Source organism: Protopterus annectens, chromosome 1.part0 (assembly GCF_019279795.1).
Source record: "Protopterus annectens isolate FY-2018-M chromosome 1.part0, PAN1.0, whole genome shotgun sequence".
In the NCBI taxonomy this organism is placed as follows: domain Eukaryota; kingdom Metazoa; phylum Chordata; order Ceratodontiformes; family Protopteridae; genus Protopterus; species Protopterus annectens.
The window spans coordinates 1,798,855,226-1,798,880,707 of record NC_056725.1 but is presented as its reverse complement, the minus strand read 5'-3'; the positions used below and the strand labels follow the sequence as shown (position 1 = coordinate 1,798,880,707).

General features: G+C 39.5%; 1 protein-coding gene across 4 annotated transcripts in view; it reads left to right on the top strand.

Annotated features, from left to right (window-relative positions):
- The window catches only part of UTRN (utrophin), a 4,744,936-nt gene that overhangs the window by 4,603,954 nt on the left and 115,500 nt on the right, over positions 1-25,482 (top strand). For all 4 annotated transcript variants that reach the window (XM_044069601.1, XM_044069592.1, XM_044069610.1 and 1 more), the window contains one exon: positions 14,254-14,359. In XM_044069601.1, the coding sequence (XP_043925536.1) occupies positions 14,254-14,359 (106 nt within the window). The remainder of the gene's footprint in view (positions 1-14,253; positions 14,360-25,482) is intronic.

Sequence of the window (25,482 nt, the reverse complement as noted above, 5' to 3'; positions counted from 1 at the left end):
TACTGTTTCTGTTGAAGATTACTACTTCACTCCTATTTTAGGTAACGTTCGCCTCTGTGATTGACAGTCATTTAGCCATCCTCAGTTTGATTCAGCCTCTTTGTTTCTCTCTATGAATGATTGTACCACACAGAGTGAGAACCTTCAGGGAAGGCTTCATTACAGCCATCCTTGAGGGTTGCTTGTGTCAATGGTAATCTGACAACCGAGGGGAATTGTTTTGTATAGTCCTAACGGTAGCCTCTAGGTGTGCGTGTTGGGGGCTAGCTACCTGCGTCATAAGGACCCACTACACTTTCTCCTTGTGAGTGCACACTCCCATAGACTTGCTAATGAAGGCAGTCACCAAATGGTAGCTTATTGATCCAAACTCTTAGCTTTCAGGATGATGTGTAATACTGCCCCTTTTATTTTTATTATTTATTTATTTATTCTTACTGCCCCAGCCTTTGATGGGATTGTGCCAGTTTTGTCTGTCTGGCACAGCACTCCATTCTCCCAAGATGGACATGGACTTTCCAGTGCTGGCAAGTGCTACAGCACTAGTTGGACACTGACAGCATGGGTTGTAGTTGGAGCTTTATCCCTTTGTGCTACCATTGCTGACTTTATAGGGCTCACTTTGTGGGAAATAGTTCATGGAAACTGAGGGCAGAATGCAGGAAGGTGGTAAATGATTTTACTGAGAGGAGTGGAAAAAGGTAGATGGAGTGTTATAAAAACATTTACCACAATCTTGTAGAAGTTGCAAGGTGTGCACAAAATCATTCATTGTATGCAGCAGAGAAATGACAAAATCCCAGCTGTTTTTTCCTGTGTTTTATTATATTTATGTTGATAAAACAGTATTTAGATTTCCAGTTTGTTCAATGGACTGTGCTGGTATGCAGGCAGGCAGTTTAATCGCTGTTGCATATGTTATTACCTTAAGGTGTTTTGGAGATTTTACATCATTAAATGTGGTTGCTGTTCGAAAGCCTAATAGTTTCAAAAGAAACCTAGCAGTTGTAGGTTGAAGACTGGATTAAAATTATTATGAATGCTGCTTCTGTGTTATAATATGTTAGTATAAGCCTGCATGCTAGACTGGCTTAAGAGATAACAGGTTATTTCCTTCTGAGTAGCTGGTTGGAAGCTCTTTTTTGTTCGCTATTTTGAGTTTGTCTTATTCCAGACATTTTAGGTAGTGAAGTACAACCTTGAGTTCATTATATTTATTATTGAACACGTGCTGTTTTCTTGAGTTACACAATTATAGAAGCCCAGCATTCATTTCCAAAAAACAAATAGCTTGAGTTGAGTGCCAACAAAAATTAACTGAATAGAAACAAAAGTACAGTGCCACAGCCAGTTTAAAAATATAATGTGTTAAGCTTTACAAAGCATAGTAGTATAAAATAAAATATAATAAACTTTACAAAGCACTGTGTAGAAAAGTAAAAGTAGTTTATTAAATATGTAAAATAAATATATAAGTTAGGCTTTGTAAAGTGTAATAAATTATTTTGTTGTGACTTTTCTAATGGTTTAGGTGTTGCCAGAAGTTTTTGTACAATAATGTAGATCTGGTTTCCATCTTTTTGCCTAAGAATTAAGTACCGTATAATGAAACATAAAACATAATGCAAAAATCCAAGAATGGAATTCATAACTTCGTGTAAAACAGTAGAATGACAACCTCTGTCCAGACCTGGATATGCTCAAATGCTTTTAAAATTTCACTAAGTAGAGAGCGTACATTGAAAAGTGTTTAACAGAATTAAATATATGCCACACTGTATATCACTAATTTGGCCAGTTGTAAGTAACAATGTGTCCATTTTCTTTTCAGAAGCTGAGGTAGTAATCCAGATTGTCCAGAGACTGGTGATAGTAATTAAAAAAATGTTTCATGTAGCAAAGCATCTGTGATGTTCTTCATACTTCACTGTTGCAATCACAACGCGTAGGATTTACTGCCCTGGAAAACTCTTGGCCAGCTGAAATACCAGAGCTTTAGTCCCCTACCTTGTGGCCTTTGCCTTCTAGTCTGATGTCAAGACATCAGTGGATAAAGGGTCATTGGCAGTCAACATTTCTTCAGTTCGTTCTGAGAGTGCGCTTGGCAGTAACCTTGCTTGTGATGTCTCGTCCTTTGGATGCTGGTTTTATGCTGTTTTGTTTTGTACAAGTTTGGCTTGGGTTTCTGCATTTAAGTCTGAAATAGTGTCATCCCTGGCTTCTTACATAGCTTGGGTTTGCAGTGGGTGTTGACTCCTCGTCCCACTGCGTGGTCTTCCCATTTATTTCTTTTACAGTAAATCTTCTCTTACATAACTTGAGTATCCAGAGAAACCTCATATGGATACAGAGGAAGCGTGCAAACTCTACATAGACAGTGGACAAAGTCAGGACTGAATCATAGACCCGTGAGTTGTGAAGTAGAAATCTTATCACAAAGCCACTGTGCTGTGATGTGGCCTGACCAGAACTTCATCTGATTAACCTAAGACCAAGGGCAACCAAAGCAAACATGGTGCAATCCCAGAGATCTGCTCATTTGTACCAACTGTAATGGTAAGTTACATTATCTTTTTGTTTGTTTTGGGCTTCTGTAGGTTCCACTGGTAAAGCATATGCAATGTGTGTGAATGTATATGCATATACATATATATATATATATATATATATATATATATATATATATGTATATATATATATATATATATATATATATATATATATATGTATATACATGCATGCATGCACACTGTGTGTCTGTATGTGTGTATGTATGTATATATATATATATATATATATATATATCTATATGTGTGTGTGTATGTGTGTGTCTTGACTGAAAAAGATCCCTTGAGCAGCCCACTTAACCAGTTAAGTTGATTAAATTAGGAAATTAAGTTTTGTTTCTAAAGTAGAATCTTGACACTCATTTGGCTTTTAGGTTCATACTCTGAAGAGATGATGTACTTAGGCAGTGTAGCTTTTGCAGTGATGCTCCTAGACATGGAACTACTACTTGCTTTGTCACAAACCATCTGAGAGAGAGAGCGATGCAAATATATAAGATGGCAGCATCACTCTTACATATGAACTCAGCTTGTGAACACCATATGCCTTCACTGCACTCCACATAAATACATGGAAAATTATCATATGCTGAGGCTGTAAAGAAGCCATTGCCTAAGCCTTCAGGATCTAACAAAATTAGGTATCAGTGGAAATTAAGTACTACATAAACCCCACAAATCAGGGTCAGCATCAAAATGTAATCCAAGGTACTGAAAATTTTCATCAGGAAAACAAAGGCAACCCATGAACTTAGGCTGGCATTGGAAGCCAAGGATAATTAAGAAATCTTTCTTTACTTAATTCACGAAGTTATGAATTAACACCCAACATTGCCCTGAACGTATTTGTAATAACACTATCTAATCAGATCTAGTGAATATTGTGAATATATTAGTAAATCAGTGTAAAGTTCACCCTAGAGACATTTATACAAAACCTGCATATCCCTAAGGATCACAAACCCCCCTCCATGTCATCACTAAAGAACACTTGGCTAAAAGCACTTTGCATAACAAGAAGGCCATCCTCTGTGGGACCTGGTAATATATCAGGCTGCCTGCTGAGCTCCACTACTCATATTTTGGTGGACCCTCTCCTACATTCATTCAATCAGAGCTTGTCCACCATCCCAGAGTTATGGCATACAGTGGTTGTGATGTCACTTCACATAGGTGGCCCCCACTGTGGAACCTGGAAATTAAAGATCCATTAGTCTGATAAGCCTTATCTGCAAGGCCATGGAATTGGTCATAACAGACTTGTTAGATTTCGCTATTAAAAATCTTGTAAGACTTAATCAGGAGCAGTTAATCTTTAAGGGTAGATCCTATGTAGTGAATCTGGTACATTTTTGAGAAGGTAACACAGGTAGTAGCTTGTGGCCATGGTGTTCATACATCATGTCTTGACTGCACCAAGGTGTTTGATACCATACCACTTGCTAACCTAATTAAACTAAATGCACTCCAAATTGATGCATATGTAGTTAGGTGGATAACAGATTAGCTATGTGACAAAACACACACAGTCCGACTTGCCTGTAACAGTAGATGTTTGAATTCCTTAATGGCTCAGAAGCATTTTGGGTTATCTTCCAAGGTAACCTAGTACTGGCCAGCTTTCAAAAACTCAAGACTCCCTTTCCTGTCTGTTCCTGTGACAGCTCATTGGCTAAACATATCCTGAGAATGGAAGCCTTCATCTGTGACAGGACTCAAGTGTTCCGGCTTTTTAGCTCCCACAAAGGAGAGGAAAGTAATTTAAGCCAGAATCGTCTGGCAAGAGTAAATTCAAAGTCAGTCAGAATTTCATGTAAAAACCAAATCTAGCAACAGCCAACTCTAAAGTCAAAACCCACCTCAACTATGCACAATATGGGGGATGGTGGGTGGTGCTGCCACTAAGAGTGATGAAGTTAAACATCAACTGTTACATGTAAGTAGGACTTGTGCAACTATACTATATTCATCATTCCCACTGGCTCAGTGGCATTTCAGAAAGCGTACCTACCTGGGAGGTGGAAGAATAAGGTTCCAGTAGCCTGTGCTCTTGACCTTGAAAAGGAATCCAGTTTGTAGTACTTTGTGGAGGTACAAACAGAGGATCATGTTGCTGCTTCTAGTATGCTTGTAGAGTTCACCCCTTTCCAATACGCCATCAGTGAGGATAAGGCCTTAGTCAAATGAGTGTTAACCTTGCCTGGAAGAGATTTACAATCATGGGAGTAACAGAAAGCAGTAGCAGAGAATAGCCATCATACAATAATTTGCTAGAGACAGCTTGACCTTTCTTAGCCCCTGTAAAGGAGACAAACAGCTGTTCAGCATTCCTAAAGGACTTTGTTCTGTAAAGGTAGTACCTGAGCTGCTTATGTACAACCAAAGTATGTAGACTCTCTTCTCCCTTGTTCTTTGTATCAAGATAGAAAACCGGGAGATTGATGGCTTGATTCAAGGTAAATTCAGAAACAACTTTAGGAATGATGGATGGATTAGTGCATAGCACAACCTGTCCTTGTGAAAAATCAGATAGTGTTGGCCTACAGTAAGATCGTGCAGCTGAAAGATTTACCTTACAGATGTCAGACCAATGAGTAAAAGTCTTTCAAGTTGTTGCGTCTTTCAGCTTTTCCCGGTTAGGTGTCGCCACAGCGGAACTTTTGTCCGCTAATGATTGGCAGTAGATTTTTATGTGCCGAGTTGCCGGCCCTGATGCACAACCTTCAACGAAGGTATGCCCATTCACGCATGTCTCCACACAGAAGACGCTCTAGCTGAGAATCGAACAGGACAACATCTTACTGTGAGGTGACAACGCTACCGCAGCACCACCACTGCAGTTAGTAAAAGTCTTTCAAGTAATGAACCATAATTCAGCCTGAGTGGCAGGCACAAAGGGAGACAAGGTAAGAACAACGTTGAGGTGCAAGAGAGGAGGAGTTTGCTTTTGAGGATAAACTGACGACAAAAAGAGACTAAAGAAGGGTGCCATTCATAGACAAGCTGAGATGGCTGCAAGATGCACTTTGACAGAAGCATATGACAAACCATCTCCAAGTAGCTCACACAAATGTTTCAAATCCAGAGCAGTTGAAACCCAGTTTGGGACCTCTGCTATTGGCTAGGCACCACCTAGAAAACCTCTTCTACTTGTAAATGTAAGATGTTCTAGTTGCAGGTTTTCTTGTCTCCTCAAATACCTGCTGCATATCTTCATGGAACAAGTGCCTAAAAGGTGTCATAATAGTCATCCAGGCTGTCAGTTGCAATTGCTGTATGTTGAGGTGTACCATTTCTCCCTGATGCTGTATGAGCAGATCCAGTCCATCAGGAAGCTTGTAATTGCCCCTGGCCAATTCCATTAAAAAGGAGAACCAACTTTTTGTAGGTGAAAAGGGTGTTACAACAGTGATCTTTAGTAATTGTTTTTGAATCTTTGGAAGTACCTTGGGAATAATTGGAAAGGTTGGAAATGCATGCAGAAGCATTTCTGGCCATGGGAATGATAAAGCATCTGTCTTCCAAGCATGACTGCAAGGATGTCTGGAACAGAAGTTTTTCAGTTGTCTGTTTTGAATGCTGGTGAACAGATCTATTAAGGTGTTCCACATCTGGATCAAGCCCTGGAAGAGTTCTACACAGAGCTTCCACTGAGGCCCTGTCCAGGATCTTGGTCTGTCTGTCACTGTGTTTTGCTCTTTGAGAAAGTAGGAGACCTGATGAGTCAGAGAACGCTGTACAGCCAGCTCCCAGGCCATCGTTGCCAGTTGGCAAAGAGGATATGACCTTGTACCCTCTTGCTTGTTTAGATGCCACATCATGATAGTGTTGTCTGTAACCACTAGAAGACGAACCAGAGTCCATAAGTGGTGAAGGACTTTTAAGGCATGAGCTACTGCCAACATCTCTTTTATGTTTGTGCTTTGACATGTCCTCCGTACCGCATAAGCTTTGCACTTGATCTACCATGGACAGTAATCTCCATGCAAAATCTGAGGAGTCTATCTGGACAGATTGGATTGAGGACTGAAGAGAGAGAAAGGGAGTTCTGAATTAGAGACAGTTAATCCCTCCACTACTGCAGTTTTGGTTTCAGAAATCCCAGTATTGTTACCTCAGAATCCAAGGATGAAGATGTTGGATCCAAGAATTCTTCAAGTGTCATTGAATGTTTCTCTTCAGTAGTTTGGCTAGTGGTATCACTGGATAACTGATGACACAAAACCTGGAATTTTGAGGCACTTTCTTGCTGAGGCCATGTCTAGAAAAAAGAAATCTAAGAACATGCCCTGCTAAGTCAGAACTCTGTCTTATGGCAGAAAGGCCATCCTTTTTACTTTCTCTATCCAACACCCCAGGAAAACAATTTGTTGAGAGTGAGAGAAAATAATTGTGAAGGTTCAGTTTGAAGCCCAGTTGACAAAGGAAGGGTGTGACCTTGTCTAAGGACTCCCAAGCACCTGGATAAAGAATGTACACAAATCAGCAAGTCATCTAAGTAAGGAAAATGTGAATGCTTAAGGTTCTGCAGTAGGAAACCACTGGGGCCAGAAACTTTGTAAACACTTGAGATGCATAGATTGCCCAAATGGTAATGAAGAAAACTGATGATGTAAGCTGGACACAGCAGTTTTCAAAAATGTTCTGAAATTGGGAGCAGTAGGAATAAGAGCATCCTTGATACCTAGTTGCCATGAAACAGTGGTCTAGAAGCAACTCTAGACCAACTGTAAGGTGAGAATTTTGAATTTCAGAACTTTTACATGTGTGTAGAAAGGGCAACTGTATGAAGGGTCACAGGGATGCTCCTGTTTGGTAACAAAAAGATTCTGTAGTAAAATATTTTGCTTTTATCTAGCACAGGCATTGGTACTATAATCCTTGCTTCTACCATGTGATGGTGCACTGGAGGAAACAGCTCTGCCTGGTCCAGTGGGTGTGGGGGGAATTTCTGAAAGGGGATTTTTTTATCTACTGTCAAATTATTCACAAAACCCATTTGTGTGAAGTTATTTTTGGCTAGGCTGCAGGACTGAGAGAGAGCCTGGGGGAAGGAGGAAGAGAACGAAGGGTGGGAGGAAGGGGTGATTGTTGCTTGGCATAGTCATTCCTTTGCATGGTGTTGATCCCTTTGAGAAAGGCACCCCTCCTGTTTGGTTTCAAAGTGTTATCCTCCTACCATTTCTTTTTGGATCCCTGACTTTTTGTCTGTCTGGGATTTTTGTTACTTCCATTCAAGGAAGGATCCCTTGTTTGGAGAGAAGTTGGGTACATGAAACATTTTAGATAACCCATATATTAGTTTGCGTTTGTCATCGTAATGTTTTAGAATCTGTTTCAGATGGCCCAAAAAACAGTTCAGAACGTAAAAGTGTGTACAAAATGTGAGCTTTTAAATCACCCGGAACTTCTGATTACATAACCAATCATACCATGTAACTACAACAGAAGTAGTAGTATTTCCTGAGACTAATATCTCCAGATTTAAGCACACCTCTCAAAGCATGTTTCAAAACCAAAGTCAAATTAGAAACAATTTCATTCATATAAGACTTGTGCACTGCATGTAAGGATGCAGCAAAGTCATCCAAACTGTATGCACACCGTAAGATAAATTATAACCTATATCCTTGATAATTTAACATTCTAAAGGCTAGCTTACGTGAAAAAGATACCCTTTTGCCCTAAAGATGTAACCATTTTTCCCTCTTAATCAGCATCTTTGAATTAGATGAAGCGAAGGACTGTTTATTTGAGTAGGCAGCTGGAGAGTCCCTAGCTGAAGAGTCCCTAGCTGGATAACCAGTCAACCTTTATGAACCCCCCTTAATATTTAAGGCTGGAAGAAAATCAGCAGTAAAACTAAAATTAGGAGGCAGAATGTGAGAGTTACGCTTGTACTGTCTGTTTATTCAAAACTGTGTACATTTAGTGTAGGTGTTAATGAATGCCAGGGTATATATTTTAATAAACATAAAAACTGAAACAGGTTAATACATCTAATTATAAAATGAGAGGAAAGGTGTCCCAAATGGAACTTGTGTGAGCAATAAACCAGTTAAAATCAGCACTGGATCCTGTGAGTCATCAGAGGAATTTCTTAAGATGGCAGAAAAAAGACTGAGCTCTCACTTCCTGTCACAGCTGAAGACTTGGCTCTCAGGATATCGTTAGCCAATCAGCTGTCATGGTAAGAGAGAGGGAGGGAAGTTTGAGCTTTTGAAAGTTGGCCAGTACTGGGTTACCTTGACAGATATAGTAAAAAACACGTGACCACGTCACCACACAAGTAATAAATATGACCAAACAGCAAGAAGCAGGGCCATACAAAAAAGAAGTTTGAATTTTTTACTCCACCACTGGTACCTCGGACATTCGCCTTCAACGGATAAAATACAGTGCCAAACAGCCAACACTTGTACACAGTTTCAAACCCCAATCAGTTAATTTAAACAAATTAATGAAACAATTATATAATACATTTCAATTTTAAGTGCTACAAACACATTTTCTGAAAGCAGCCATCATAAACATTAAACATAGCTTACTTTTCAAATTTCATCAACTTTTTAAATAACCTACATAATATAATTATGAATATTATAATACATTTTATAAATTTTACTTATTCTTTAAATATTTATAAAAAGCATTTAAATACAAAATTTTAAATACAAACAAATAAGCATGTTGATTCACACATTCACAAATTTACCTCAAGATTAAGACCCCTAGAAAATAATGTTCCATAATTGAGAATGAACTTGCTTTTTAATTCATTCAGCTTTTTCACTATATCATCCCCTCTAAATAAAACAGGTTGTGCCAAAATACTGAAGAAAAAAGAACAAATACTGCCCCCATGAATGTTCACAAAATGCTCAGCCACTGGACTCCTTATGTTCCTATTGTTGATGTCCCTTAAATGCTCCATAATCCTGACCTTCACTGGCCTTTTAGTTTGACCAGTGTACCTTTTTACAGTGGTACAACCACATCCTACAATGTAAGCCACCCCACAAGAGTTGCAACCAAAGTTGCCCCAACAAGTGAATATTTTTCCATTAATACACGTGCCAGAGATATTTTTAATATGGCTACATACTTTACAGCATCTACAAGCAAAAACACCAATAGACGCTTCAGGAGCACTTGTTATAGGCATTTTCAACAATTTCTTTAAATTATCATAGCGCCCATATGAAAATTTAACAAATTTTGGAAACAAATTTCCTACTGCCACATCTTCACAAATAATGTACCAAAGGTCCAAAATCGCTTTTCTCATCACTTCTGAAAAGCCTGAATACCAAGAAACAAAACAACACTTTATCATCAAAAGCATTGGTAACCAAATGTTTATTCATAACAAATTTGTTATTTTTCTTACCTACATTCTTATGCCTTCTTCCAAATGCCTCATCATAAGCATGACATTAGTGTTCCTCCTTGTACCCCCCGTTTCATAAGTCTTATACCTAGCTTCCATCACAAACTTCTTTTTAAAATTTTTCTCAGAAGTATTCCAAATAATTTGCTTGAATTCACCCAAGGGTAAAGATTTCACCAAATGAGGGGGGTGCATGCTGTCCGCATACAAGAAATTATTAGCAGATGTATTTTTCCTGAAAGGTTTATACTGAATTATGTTACTATTATCCACATGAAGTACTACATCGAGAAATTGAATACAAGATTCACCTTTTTTCATAGAAAATTTCAAACCATGATTATTTTGATTTAACTCCTTAAAAAAAGAATCAAATTCACTAACATTAGCCCTACACAAAAAAATAAAATCATCTATAAAGCATTTATAAACCAAAACATACTTCTTGAAAAATTCAGAACAATAAATTAATATTTTTTCATAGTACCCCATATGCAAAATAGCATAAGCTGGGACATAATAAGTCCTCATAGCTGTACCCTTATGCTGCAAAAATACCTCACTCTGAAATTTTAAATAATTATGTGTTAAGCAGAATTTGAGCAGCCTAGTGACAAAAGCAGTTTTTGGGCCCATCACCCATAATATTCCAAATGGCTTCTAAACCCCATTTTGTCTGAATGTTAGTATAGAGTGAATTTACATCTACAGCCACCCAGTAAAAGTCATCTTGCCATTCCACTACACTAACCTTCTTACAAAGTTCTTCAGTATTAGTAATGTACAGGCACTTTATTTAAATATTTCTTCAACAAAGAATCTAGAAATAAACCAACATTTTGTAAGTATGACCCCCTACCCCTGAGATGATAGAGATGAGATTATTTTTTCTTCAGTATTTTGGCACAACCTGTTTTATTTAGAGGGGGTGATATAGTGAAAAAGCTGAATGAATTAGAAAGCAAGTTCATTCTCAATTATGGAACATTATTTCCTAGGGGTCTTAATCTTGAGGTAAATTTGTAAATGTGTGAATCAACATGCTTATTTGTTTGTACTTAAAATTTTGTATTTAAATGTTTTTATAAATATTTAAAGAATAAGTAAAATTTATAAAATTTATTGAATTTATTATAATCATAATTAATTGTTATGTAGGTTATTTAAAAAGTTGATATTTGAAAAGTTAGCTATGTTTAATGTTTATGATGGCTGCTTTTAGAAAATGTGTTTGTAGCACTTTAAAAATTGAAATTTATTATATAATTGTTTGATTTGTTTACTTGAACTGATTGGAGTTTGAACCTGTGTATACGTGTTGGTGGTTTGGCACTGTATTTTATCTGTTGAAGGCGAATGGCTGAGGTAACAATGGTGGAGTAAAAAATTCAAGCTTTTTTTGTATGGTCCTGCTTCTTGCTGTTTGGTCACATTTTTCTTGACAGCTAACCTAAAATGCCATTGAGGCAGTGGGAATGATAAACATATAGATGAATCCCTCAGGAATCCATGACAAGATCTCTGCTCTTCGACTTGTGCTTCTCTGAATTCCAAATTAAAAATGGGGATCTGTAGGTAACAGTGTATGCAGGTAATTGTAAACTGGGCTTCATACTTGAAGCCCGTTATGATATGTAGAAGCTACACTGTGAACGTGGAATCTAATAGATGGTTCCCAGAAAAATGGGCTAAAACTAAATGCATAAAAGTGCAATATTGTTGCATTTGATTAACAAACCCACACCCAGCATATATTATAGATAACACCCCACTCCAAAGTGAGGATGCTGTGTGAGACCTTGGAACATGGGTAGTTAATTCCCTCTCCTTTACTTCCTGTATAGGGAAGCAGTGTGGATCTTGCAGTGAGCCATTTATCTCAGCATAATTTATTTTTGTGTGGTGGTCACTTCCTAGCAGAAATAAATGTGGTTACAGATTTTCTGAGTCAGAGCTGTACAGATTTTCTGAGTCAGAGCTGTAGTCCTCTACTTGGAGCTTCAAATAAAAAAAAACTTGCATTCAGAATGTTTTCTGACTGTGCAGGCATCATGGAAAAGTAGGTCTGTTTTCCACAGAGGTAAACATATTCCTCATATTGTCTGCTGTCTTCTTTTAGGTAAGAGTGGAATGGGCAATGGATGCTGCCTCCCTTAAGAAAAGGAAAAAGTGCATTTACTTATTTCCAACATTCCAGCTGATTTTATTTCTTGTAGCCATGGCGAGGAGGGTCCGGTTGCTCACCATCCAGTAAACCATTTCAGTTAATGTGAATAATTGGTACTTGTGTGTTATCACAACCAAATTTTTGCAGTAATGCTGATTGCTTCTGTTTAGGCCAAGTAGTAGCAATATAGTGTTATGAAGATTAGAGACGTGTTCTGTAATGTTTTTGCAGTTTTAGGAAGGTTTACCATTGAAATGGCTAAAAAAATAAGGTTTGAAACTAGGTTTCCCCTTTACTGCCAGCATCTCATGACATTTAAGCAAGTCCCATTCTACTTCAAATGCGTTCCTTTCACATGCTGTTGGTAAAGGAGGAAATCTGTTTTCAAACCTTTAGTATTTTATCAGCCATTTCAGTGATAAACCTACCTAAGACTACAAAAACATTACAGAAAACCTGTTTCTAACCTTCATAATACTTTAATACATCCAAAAAAGAACAAGGTAACGCTGAGAAATAATCCTTCGCCACAAGAACTGCAGTAAAAGTAATCCTTTCCACAGTACAAAAGCACCTAACCTGTTTAAACTCTGCATGTGTATAATATCGTACACCAACTCCCACACTCCTTTCAGCCCAACATACGTACACACGCAACCACTGCGATCGCTGAATTCAATGCTTGACGTATTTAAAGGATGCTACCTACAAATCTTAAAATAAGTCTTAACAGTTTTTAAAACCACCACCGATATCCCAGCAGACTTTCTGATGGTCTACCCTTTATTACACTTCAGTGATGCTGTTTTAGAAAAGTCAAGAAAGTAAAAGATGTCGCAAAATCTGGTTGCGATAATATGCAAGTACCAAGGAATTTTCCTGTCAGTTGGAATGACAGCAGGTTCCATCTAGGGGCCTGGTGGCTCCTCTAAATCCTGTGATCCTGCCTGGATTTCCAACAGAGCTTTCAAAATCATTGAGAATGCTGGAAACCCATGCACTAGTCTGATTTAATTTGTCATATTGGAACAGTTACATAACATGGCTTGCTGAAGAAAAATGGGGTTATTTAACTAATCACTTTAAGTTATCCCTAGTTTGAGAGTACTTTTTATTGTGTTACTAATAATGAAACATTTTCTACAGAATTGCGTTGCCGATTGGTGATGTGTATTTCTAAGATGCATAAACTATGGTTTGTGCTTCAGTGAATTAAAACTTAAGATCATATCTGTAAGATATTCCATCGTTTTGTTGTCCCTTGGACATTGAGTGTCTCAGGTGTAGTCTGTATCAAAAAATGAGCGTAATGCTGATCTGCATTGTAATTTTTATATCCATAGTCGTGCTGGAAAATAACTATGTTTAGGGCCATTATTGGATGGTTATGATTATTAGCATTTTGTTTTCTTGGTTTGCCCTTTTTGTCCAGTTGTATGCCATATGAAAATAGAACAGAAAGTAAATTGTAACATTAACACAGATGCCTTTCAAATTTGCACCATACATTTTCATATTGAAGGTGGAAGAAGGATTTTGTAGGTCTTTGGTTTCCTGGCAAATAGAAAGTTGTGCTGAAATGCTTTTAATAGGCAGCAATTTATTTGCCCCAGCATTGTCGCCTCACAGTTAGACGTTACCCGTTCAATTCTCAGTTAGAGCGTCTTCTGTGTAGCAACATGTGTGAATGGGCGTTCCTTCGTTGAAGGTTGTGCATTAGGCCTGGCAAGCCAGTACGTAAAAATCTACTGTCAATCATTAGCGGACCGGAGTTCCGCTGTGGCGACCCTAATCGGGGAAAAGCAGAAAGGCACAAACAAACATGTATATATAGTATGCGTTTGTGTGTGTATATATATATATATGTGTGTGTGTGTGTGTGTATGTGTATGTATATATATATATATATATATATATATATATATATATATATATATATATATATGTATCTATATATATATAGCTATAAAAGCTTTTCAAGCGTACAAGTACTAGAGTAGCTATGAATACAAGGATCTGTTAAAGAATACTTTTGCTTCAGTGGAAAATACTTTTATACCATGATTAGAGTATCATGTATAGCACTCTTTGATGCAGTCAGATTGACCATTCTCTATTCATCATTCTAGCCGGAGTCTGAATCTAGGGTTAATGGTGTGTCATCCTTGTCCTCCCAGCAGTCTACTGTCAACCAATCCCTACAGCAGGATGTCATCCCACAGTTTGATCACACAGGTCAGTACTTTGTGGCACTTAGTCCACTGTTCTGTTGCCAAATAATTTTCTTAAAGGAGCAATTGGACAATTTGAAAACTCTGAAATGTATTTTTTCCAGTGTTTTTACCTGTTCTGTGACATTTTACATATCACTTGTTAAAACTTAAGAATTATCAAACATGGAAAAAAGTACTGTGCTCTAACACAGGCATAGCGTTTATGTATTTAAGAAGTGCCTTTATTATGTTCATCAGGGCTTCTTAATGTCTTACATAATAAGTTAATTAGTTTTGTTTGTGAAACAGACTCTTAGGACCTGCAGTTAGTTAACCAGCAGTGTTCAGACAACCATGACAAGTTGTGGCCTGCACTGATGTCAAGCATATAATTTGATGGCAGTGAGAACTTGTACCAGCTATAAATCATCCACTGGAACTGGAACTAATTAGACATAGAGTCGATTCTTACATTAGACAGTGGCATTATTGTAAAAAAAACAGTAACGCATTTTGACAGTAATGGGTCTAGAAGTTAGGTTTCTAGTCACATACTGAGAAGTTAATGTCCGAAAGTGATAAGAAGAAAAAAGTACATGGCATTCTTGTTGAAAATTAGGAAAAAACTAGCCGGAAAAAGTGAAGTAATGAGTTGAAATTCTGGTTTGATCTGATTTAATTTAAGTATAGTGCTTTTAAGGCCTGTTAGATTATATCCATATAATATGTGGTCGCACTATGTGAGCTGTGTGCTCACTTCTTTTGGTTCTGTTTTGTGATTCCTTACGGTTTTGCAAAAGTATATTGGTAAAACCGTTTGTGTGTGAAATGTGTTTCCTTCATGACTTTTTCTATGCAGTTTTAGAGTTGTGCTTCATGTTTACCATGAATCAGATGAAATGTTATAAGGTTAATATTCAAAATACTGTTGTCGCAGTTTGGTATAATAATGTCATGAATGTAGTATACCAATGTAATAAATGGCAGTTTGGTATAATAATGTCATGAATGTAGTATACTGATGTAATAAATGTGCAGTTTGGTATAATAATGTCATGAATGTAGTATACTGATGTAATAAATGTGCAGTTTAGTATAATAATATCATGAATGTAGTGTACTGATGTAGTAAATGTGCAGTTTGGTATAACAATGTCATGAATGTAGTATACTGATGTAATAAATGTGCAGTTTGGTATAATAATATCATGAATGTAGTGTACTGATGTAATAAATGTGCAGTTTGGTATAATAATGTCATGAATGTAGTATACTGATGTAATAAATGTGCAGTTTGGTATAATGTCATGAATGTAGTATACTGATGTAATAAATGTGCAATTTGGTATAATAATATCATGAATGTAGTATACTGATGTAATAAATGTGCAGTTTGGTATAATAATATCATGAATGTAGTGTACTGATGTAATAAATTTGCAGTTTGGTATAATGTCATGAATGTAGTATACTGATGTAATAAATGTGCAGATGTTCTTCGTTTTCCATTGCTGCAGTCCTTACTATTGGGTATAGTCCGCATCCAGTCGGCCCGAATACCAGAGTATAAGGCTGACGTCGGTCAGGGCGCATTAGACTGACGTCAGTACGTCAGGGTACTAATGCGCATGACCGGCGCCATATCCTCAGTCTTTTTTGCCGCGTGGTCCGATGCAGAAGCAGTTTTGCGAGTGCAGGTTGGCGTTCTGAGATATTTCCGAAACCGGAGTTTCAGACCGAATCAGAGTTGGCTAAGTACCCGTTGGGAACATTTTGGTTTTCTTGCCTCAGTATTCAACCGGATGTCAGAAAAAGTGAATAACTGTATTTCTTGTGGGAAACAGATACCGCATAAGGATTTCCATACTTTGTGTATACCTTGTTTAGGGCCTGAGCACGGCGTTGTTGGTTGCGCTCTTGTGCTAGGTTTAACAAAGCGCACTATTAAGAGGAGGTTAGACTGTGCCAGATTAGTGTTTGGGAAGCGTTGCAATTATAAAATGCCGTCGGATGCTCCGACGCCCGCTTCGTCCAAGAAGCGCAAGGACAAAACAGCGAAGCCTAGGGTTGAAGAACCGGCAGTCCCGGACGTCGGTTCTTTAGGAGGCTCAGTGGAGCCAGAGGTTTTGCCAGGAGTTTCTATGGAGTCTCCGGCAGAAACTTTACTGTTACAGGATGTCCCATCTCAGGAGGCAGGCCAGGCTGAGGGGGCTTCTCAGGTACCTATTCTTCCCTCTCTTCCCAAAGTAGTTAGAGCCTCTCCTTCTGTTGCTAAAGCTTCTTTTAGAGGTAGGCCAATTTCAGCTTCAGTGGGGGCTTCTCCTAGCTTTTCGGGTTCTGTACCTAAGAAACATATGCTTAAAATGGCAGAAGATTTGATTACTATGATTAGAGGTTCTATGGGCCCTCCTGATAAGAGGCCTAGGGTGGAACCGGAGTTTGCCAGTTTTGAACAGGGTTCAGAGGCTTCTGAGTCTTCTGCGGATGATTTGCAGGAGTATCCTCCTTATTCTGATTCTGATGTGGATAATGCCACTCCTTCGGCTTCTCCTCCTGAGGATTTTTCATTTTCAGAGACTCTGCATTCCATGAGGGAGCACTTTAAATGGGAAGGCCAGGATTACTCTGATTCCAGGAAGAGGCTTAGGGAATTCTTGTTTTTACCCCAGCATAGGCCCTTAGCTATACCTCCTGTGTTGACTGTGGTGGAAGATGTTTTTGCAGAGGCTTCCCTGAACCCTGATTCTTTGCCTCCTGCTCCTGTTAAACCTGATAGGTACTATAGGGTGCCCGAAGCTCATAAGTATTTGTTTAAGAGTCCTAGGGCGGACCCAGAAACTGTTTCTCAGGGGCCTAAAGGTGTTAAAGCCTCTGTGGTTAGAAATCCTGTTCCCACTGACAAAGAGGCGAGGGCTTTGGATAGGTGGGGTAAGAAACTGTATACTTCTTCCACTCTAGCCATGAGAGCATTGAATTGTCAGTTTCACATGCTGAAATATCAAAATTATCTCCTTTCACAATTGAAGTCTAAGGTGGATGCTTTGGCGGAAGGTATTGAGTGTAAAGAGTTGCTGGATTTGGTTTATGTGTCTGAACAAGTGGGCAAGCATTCTTTGCAATGTGGCTTTGATGCTGTGCAGGCCTCCTCGAGGGTGGCTGCCACTAGTTCTGTTCTTCGCAGGCATGCCTGGTTGAGGGATCAGAATTTGGCTGAGCATGTTAAGACAAGGATTTTGGATGCACCTTTACAGTCTGATGTGTTGTTTGGTTCGCCTGTGGAAGCAGTTTTAAAGAAAATGGAGGACAAAGCTAAGTCTATGCAAACTGTTAAGGATTTTTTGCAGGTACAGCCACCGAAGTTTAGTAGAAATTGGCCTGCTAAGGGGTGGACATATCCTGCTTATGACTCCCAGTCTAGGGGTAGGTCTAGGCGTGGTAGGGGCAGGGCTCAAGGTTCTTTTAGGTCTAGAACAGGGAGTTCACCTGCTCAGACTTCTGGTGAGGGCAGGGGTCAGTCCTTTCGTAAGCAGACCCAATGACCTGCCTTTTCAGCTGCCAGTAGATTCTCGTCTGGCAGCTCCTTTGGGAGGACGACTGTCTCTTTTCAAAGAAAATTGGGATTTAATTACTCAAGACAGATGGGTGTTGGACATTATTCACCACGGTTACAGGTTTTATTTCCATACAATGCCCCTTTCAAAGGCATGCCAGGCGTTCCTCCTCCACAAAGAAAAGAGGCTCACAAGCAAGTTTCTCAGTTACTCCAAATGGGGCCATTCAGCCAGTCCCTGTATCAGAAAGGGGCCTAGGATTTTATTCCGCATGTTCCTAGTACCAAAGAAGGGGAACACGCGGAGACCAATTTTCGATTTATCTCTCCTCAACACTTATCTGGACATTCCCACGATCAAGATGTTGGCATTACAACAGCTTTTACCTCTGCTGGGCAAAGATCACTGGATGGTAACTTTAGATCTCAAGGAAGCTTACCTTCATGTGCCTATCAGGCTAAGTTGCAGGAAGTATCTGCGGTTTCGAGCTGGAGATTCTCATTATCAGTTCTCTGCATTGCCCTTTGGCTTATCTACTGCCCAGAGTATTCACAAAGGTTCTGGCTCAGTGATAGCTTACTTCAGGCTACAAGGAATTCAAATCTATCCTTACTTAGGCGACTGCCTGATTCTGGCTCAAGAAAAGGAAGACCTTCTACAGCATCTGGAATATGTTATAGCAGTGCTAAGATGCCTAGGGTATTCTGTGAGCGAAATAAAGTCCAGTCTAGTACCCTCTCAAGACATGTGCTTTCTGGGTGTGAGACTGAATACAGCAGCCCAGTTGGCCTTTTAACCCCCGGACAAACAAATGAGTCTATCACTTTACTTCCATCAACTATCTCATCAGTCCGTGCTGACTGCAGGGACAGTCCTTCAAGCATTAGGGTTCATGGCATCTTGTATTCTGGTGCTTCCCAATGCCAAACTGCATATGAGGAAGTTACAATGGTATCTCAAAAATGTATGGACACAGCACTGCCAGGATTTAGACACTGTCATTCCCATAATACCTTGCCTTCGAAGAGAATTTTTGTGGTGGGCTCAGGAATGTCACCTAAACAAGGGACTCTCTGTGACCCGGCCAGAGGCGAGTCAGATTTTAACGACAGATGCCTCGGACATTGCTTGGGGAGCTCATCTAAATGGAAAGTGGATACAAGACAAGTGGCCTGCCAGACTACAGCATCTACATATCAACATGAAGGAGATGTTAGCAGTCCAGTTCGCTTTACTGGCTTTCAAGGAGTTACTTCTTCCAGGACAGGTGTTGATTCTAACAGACAACACAACTGTCATGTGGTACATCAACAAGCAAGGGGAACACATTCTTATCCTCTATGCAGGCAAGCAATGATTTTATGGGAGACTGCGCTAAGCTTGCAACTAACTCTTCAGGCAAGGTTTCTGCCAGGAGCACAGAACTCCTTAGCAGATGTGTTAAGCAGACAAATCTTGGATCCCCACGAGTGGAAACTGGATCTTCATGTATTTCAGACATTGACAGTGTCATGGGGAACTCCAGACATAGATCTGTTCGCTTCTCCACTAAACCACCAGCTGCCAAAGTATTGCACAAAGGGGTTTCATCACACAGCTTGGAAAGTGGATGCTCTGTCTTTCAGTTGGGAAAATCTTCATGTGTATGCCTTTCCACCTCTGCCTCTTCTTCCAAAGGTACTATTAAAGGTCAGACAAGACAGGCCAAGGATGATTTTGATAGCTCCAGATTGGCCTCGGCAACACTGGTACCCACTACTACGGAGTCTGGTAAAGAAGCCTCCATGGCCTTTACCTATGATTCCTCATCTGTTATCTCAGAAGGACGGTCATCTGCTCAATGTCAAGCTTCACTCTCTTCATCTAACAGCCTGGCATATTCTGTGTTGAAACACAGCAGGTCTCAACTTCCTCAACAAGTTTTAAATGTGATTATGGAAGCTAGACGACCTAGTACAAGGAGAGTGTACGCAGCAAAATGGAAGAGATTTTTATTTTGGAGTACAGCAAAGAATTTGGAGATTTCTGAGCCTAATTTGAGTGTGGCTCTTCAATATCTTACCGAGTTATTGGACAAAGGGTTGTCCTTCTCTTCTATTAAGATTCATGCTGCAGCAATTTCAGCTCACTATGATTGTGACCCACCTTTGTTTTCGCATCCTTTGTTCAAGCAGTTTCTTAGAGGGGCAAAGAATATAAGACCCCCACGTAGAGCTCCTACTCCTGCTTGGGATCTCAATTTTGTGTTGGAAAAACTTACTCTACAACCTTTTGAGCCTCGGCTACTGCTGAATTGAAATATTTGTCATGGAAGACTGGTATTTTGTTGGCTGATGCTTGTGCAAGAAGGGTGTCTGAGTTGCAGGCCCTTATGGCAGTCGAGCCCTTTTGATTTTCCATAAGGATAGGGTATCATTACGTACTAATCCTTCCTTTATGCCTAAGGTGGTTTCTAGTGTGGCTTTAAACCAAACTATTCATTTGCCTACTTTTTATGCAGACCCCCAAAATAAAGGGGAAAAGATTTTGCATACTTTAGATGTACACAGGCAATTGCGTTATTACTTAAGCAGGACTAAGGATTTTAGGCGGTCTCAGCAGTTGTTTGTTTCTTTTGCTTTGAGTTCAGGGCAAGCCTGTGTCAAAACAAACTATTTCTAGGTGGATTGGCTTTTGCATTGCATTTTGTTATTCCCATCATGGCAAGGAGGTTCCAGCTGGGATTAGGCCTCATTCCACTAGGGCTACTGCCACTTCAACAGCATTTCTACGGGGGGTGGCAACTAAGGATATTTTGGAAGCAGCTACTTGGAGTTCAGTGCATACTTTCTCTAAGCATTATCACCTTCCTATCTACTCTAAGTCTAGGGCTGGTTTTGCCACAGCTGTTTTGCAAGGCATGTTGTCAGCTCCTGCTTCTTTATGATTTGCCAGCCTCCCTTACCTCTGCTTTGGGATTCTACCCAATAGTAAGGACTGCAGCAATGGAAAGCGAAGAACATAGTACAGTTTTGTACCTACCATAAATGTAGATGTTCGAGGATTCCATTGCTGCAGTCCAATTTACCCTCCCTCCTTCCCCTCTGTGTTTAGGGGTGGTAGTGTAGGTGAGTTTACCTGCTTATATTTTTGTATATATTGTTCATGTTTTGGTGCAGGTATTTTGGGCCTTGTCTTTTTAGGGTCTTCTGACATCTGGGGCAAGAAAAGACTGAGGATATGGCGCCGGTCATGCGCATTAGTACCCTGACGTACTGACGTCAGTCTAATGCGCCCTGACCGACGTCAGCCTTATACTCTGGTATTCGGGCCGACTGGATGCGGACTATACCCAATAGTAAGGACTGCAGCAATGGAATCCTCGAACATCTACATTTATGGTAGGTACAAAACTGTACTTTTGGTATAATAATGTCTTGAATGTAGTATACTGATGTAATAAATGTGCAGTTTGGTATAATAATATCATGAATGTAGTATACTGATGTAATAAATGTGCAGTTTGGTATAATAATATCATGAATGTAGTATACTGATGTAATAAATGTGCAATTTGGTATAATAATATCATGAATGTAGTATACTGATGTAATAAATGTGCAGTTTGGTATAATAATATCATGAATGTAGTGTACTGATGTAATAAGTGTGACAAGTGAAATGCTCCCAGACCAGTAACTGTGATGATCATTTTAATTAAGTTACTGCCTTACAGAAACATAGATGGTTCAACTAGTGCCCGAGGCCAGTACAGTGAACCAGCTCTCCACCCCACTCAGCTCTTCAAGTAAAGAGCAAAAAAAAACTTTAGTGTAATAAATTGATAGATACATTGTAAGTGATTGGCTTATCCTGTTTCTGTACCCTTACCCCCCTCCACAACAGTTTTTATTCAAAACAAAGTTTCTTCATTTAAACTGTACCCAAATGTTTGCAAATGTAGCAAACAGTTGCAACAGTTAGTACCCTGCCTGCACAAAGTGCTGCAGCACTTATGGTTTAGTTTTATTAAAAAATGCATTTCTTCTTTTTAATCTATAACAAACTATTGCTACAGTTCATACCCTGCCTGCTTGGAGCACTATGGTGCTCATCTTTTAGTTTTAAAAAATTATGTTTAAACTGTAGTAAACTGCTTGCCAGGCAGTTGCTACAGTTTATACCCTGCCTGCATGTTACACTACAGCACTCAGGTTTGATCACAAAAGCTTTTAAAACCAGTATTGCATCAAGAAAAGATCTGTATTAGCTGATAGCTCTCACCAACACTTTGTGACTGGGGCAGTTGCTCCCTCTTGCCCTACCCTAGGTACACTACTGCTGGTTTAAGTAGTTAACGTAAAGTAAAATAAGAAAAAAAATGCAACAACTAAGTTTTATAATGTAAAATGCAGCGTTTGCTGAAGCAGGCTTCTTTTCTACTTAATATTGCTGCTTTAATATTGTGTATGTTTTATTATGTATTTCTACATATTTCCTTGCTATTTTCATTATTCAGTCTTGAAAGCTGCCAGTTTCTCTCAGCATTCATTTATTTAGGCCAGGCATGGGCAAACTACGGCCTGGGGGCCACATGCGGCCCGTTAAACGTTTTGATTCGGCCCGCCAAACTTGAAAAAATTTAATAAATTAACCTTGTTAATGTTTTATTTCCCCTGCAATTCTGATGTTTCCTCACAAGATGGTGCACTCTAGATATATTGGCTTTGTTGAGGTGAAGCGTAGGCCTATTACTCCACGTTTGCACTTTACCCTTTGACCCACCGCCCCTCTATGAAGATGAGCGGACCCAAGAAAAGGAAAGTGGACAGAGAATGTCGAGTGTTCAATAAGGAGTGGACAACTAAATATTTTTCACTGAACACCGATCATCTGCTGTTTGCCTGATATGCCAAGAAACTGTGGTGGTTTTTAAAGAGTATAATATTAGCCGTCACTTTGCCACAAAGCACGCTAATTATGCTAGCAAGCTCTCAACAAAAGAACTGGAAGCTGCTGCTGAGAAGGTGGCAGCTAATTTGAAGGCTCAGCAAAGTTTTTTTCACCGTCAAACTGCCATTCAAGAGTCAAGTACCAAGGCCAGTTTTATGCTTTCATTCAAAATAGCAAAGGCCAGCAAACCACTGTCTGAGGGCGAGTTTTTAAAAGAATGTATGGTAGAGACAGCAGGTATTTTGTGCCCGGAGACCAAAGACAAATTTGAGAAAATCAGTTTATCACAGCAGACAGTGACTCGCCGTGTGGAACTAATAGATGAAGATATCACCAGCAGATTAAACAAAAAGGCGAAGTCATTCACTTTTTATTCTTTAGCACTGGATGAAAGCAACGATGTCAAAGACACTGCTCAGCTCCTCATTTTTATCCGAGGAATCAACGAAACTTTTGAAATAACGGAGGAGTTTTTGACAATGGAGTCTCTGAAAGGACAAACACGGGGAGAGGACTTGTTTGAACTGGTGTCTGCTGCCATCGAAAACATGAAGCTTCCCTGGAGTAAGCTTGTTAACGTCACCACAGATGGATCTCCGAATTTAACGGGAAAAAACGTTGGCCTGCTGAGGAGAATCCAGAATAAAGTGAAAGATGAAAACCCTCGACCAGGATGTCATTTTCCTCCACTGCATCATCCACCAGGAATCTCTATGTAAATCGGTGTTACAGCTGAATCATGATGTGAATCCTGTGGTGAAACTCGTCAACTTCATACGCGCACGGGGACTTCAACACCGTCAGTTCATTGCGTTCCTGGAGGAAACTGATGCAGATCACCAGGACCTGCTTTATCACTCCCGTGTCCGCTGGTTGAGTTTGGGCAAAGTGTTTCAACGAGTGTGGGAGCTCAAAGAGGAGATTGGCGTGTTTTTGGAGTGGCAGGGGAAGACTGATGAATTTCCTGAGCTGAGCAACAAGAGCTGGATGTGTGACTTTGCATTTGTAACGGACGTATTTTCACACTTGAATGAGCTCAACGTGAAACTGTAGGGGAAGGAGCAGTTTGTGCATGACATGTACACAAACGTGAAAGCCTTCAAATCCAAGCTGGCTTTATTCTTCAGGCAGATTTTGAACAAGTCATTCACTCATTTTCCTAGACTAGCCACGCTGAAAGAGGCCGGAGCAAAAGTAAAGAAATACAGTGAGTCACTGGATGCACTGCACGGAGAATTCTGCCGTCGGTTTTTGGATTTCGACAAAATTGACAAGTCACTTCAATTGGTGGCCTTTCCTCTGTCACAAGACCCCAAAACAGCTCCAGAGGAGCTTCAGCTCGAACTGATCGACCTTCAGTCCGACCCTGCCTTAAAAGAGAAGTTCAGCTCTCTGAAACTAAATTACTTCTATGCTTCACTCGATGCCGTGTTTCCAAATCTAAGGCGAAAAGCGCAGATGATGTACCTTCGTGTGTGAACAGACCTTCAGCGTCATGAACATCAACAAAAACAGTCACAGATCCAAGTTAACAGACCTACACCTCAGATCCATCCTGAGAATCACCACAACAAAACTAACTCCAGATTTTGATGCGCTGGCTAAAAAAGGAGACCAACAACACTGCTCCCATTAAAATGTGTGTGTCTCCGTGATACGCACGTTGTTAAAATAAACAGTGCACGCAGATCAAATATAATGCTTCACAGACTGGCTTGCTGCAACTGTTTCGTCCTTGCACTGGTCGTCGTTGACTTTTGGCACCGGGGAAACAAATTGAATAAAAGGAACAGGACAAGTACATCTGCATCTCCTATCGTTTTTGAAAAAAAAGACAGGAGGAGAGTGATGGTGATATCCTGAAGGATAACAGAACTTTCAGTGCTTTAAAATAAAATGGTCATTTATTTGATTTTCAGTGTTTAAAGACTCATTTTGAAGTCAGAGATTTTATTGTAATGCTTTTCTTCATTTTCATTGGAAATTAAAGCACATGTGTTCTCCATATCCCAAGATGTGTATTTTTCCCCCAATGAGGTGATGTTTTCAAAGCATGCCATCTATCTGCTCCTGTTCCGGCCCCTTTGTCAAATGTTAGAACTCAATGTGGCCCACGAATCAAAAAGTTTGCCCACCCCTGATTTAGGCATTACATTTAATAACTAATTATTTAAAGGAAAGCTCCACCTTCTACAGTTTAACTCAATTCTTAGGTTTCTTTTCTCCCTACAGTATGGTTCCAGTGTTGTGTAGATACCAGAAAACTTATTATACTTTATAAAACTAATTTCCTTGACGTAGAATAAATGAAGGGAAATACAACCACTTTGTTCTTTAAGTTTAACCTCTCACATAATTTGCAGAGGAATTTGTCTATGGCTATATGACATACCACAGACAGGGAAATTTGTTGTCTGGTACTACTTGACAATCTAATATGGGTAATTAGTCCTGCTGCCAAGAGCACGTAACCTGCTGTGAAAAAAGGCAGAGAGCTGTGAAACTGTTTTCCATCATCTTTATTGCAGAAGAGAACTAACACTGATTCACAGCTACTTCCAAAGTAGCCATGCCTTTCATAGCAAAACAGAGCAATTAGATCACTAAATGGGTCAAAGGCAGCTGTCACCTCTTTTGACAAATTTACATAAGCAGCATCACA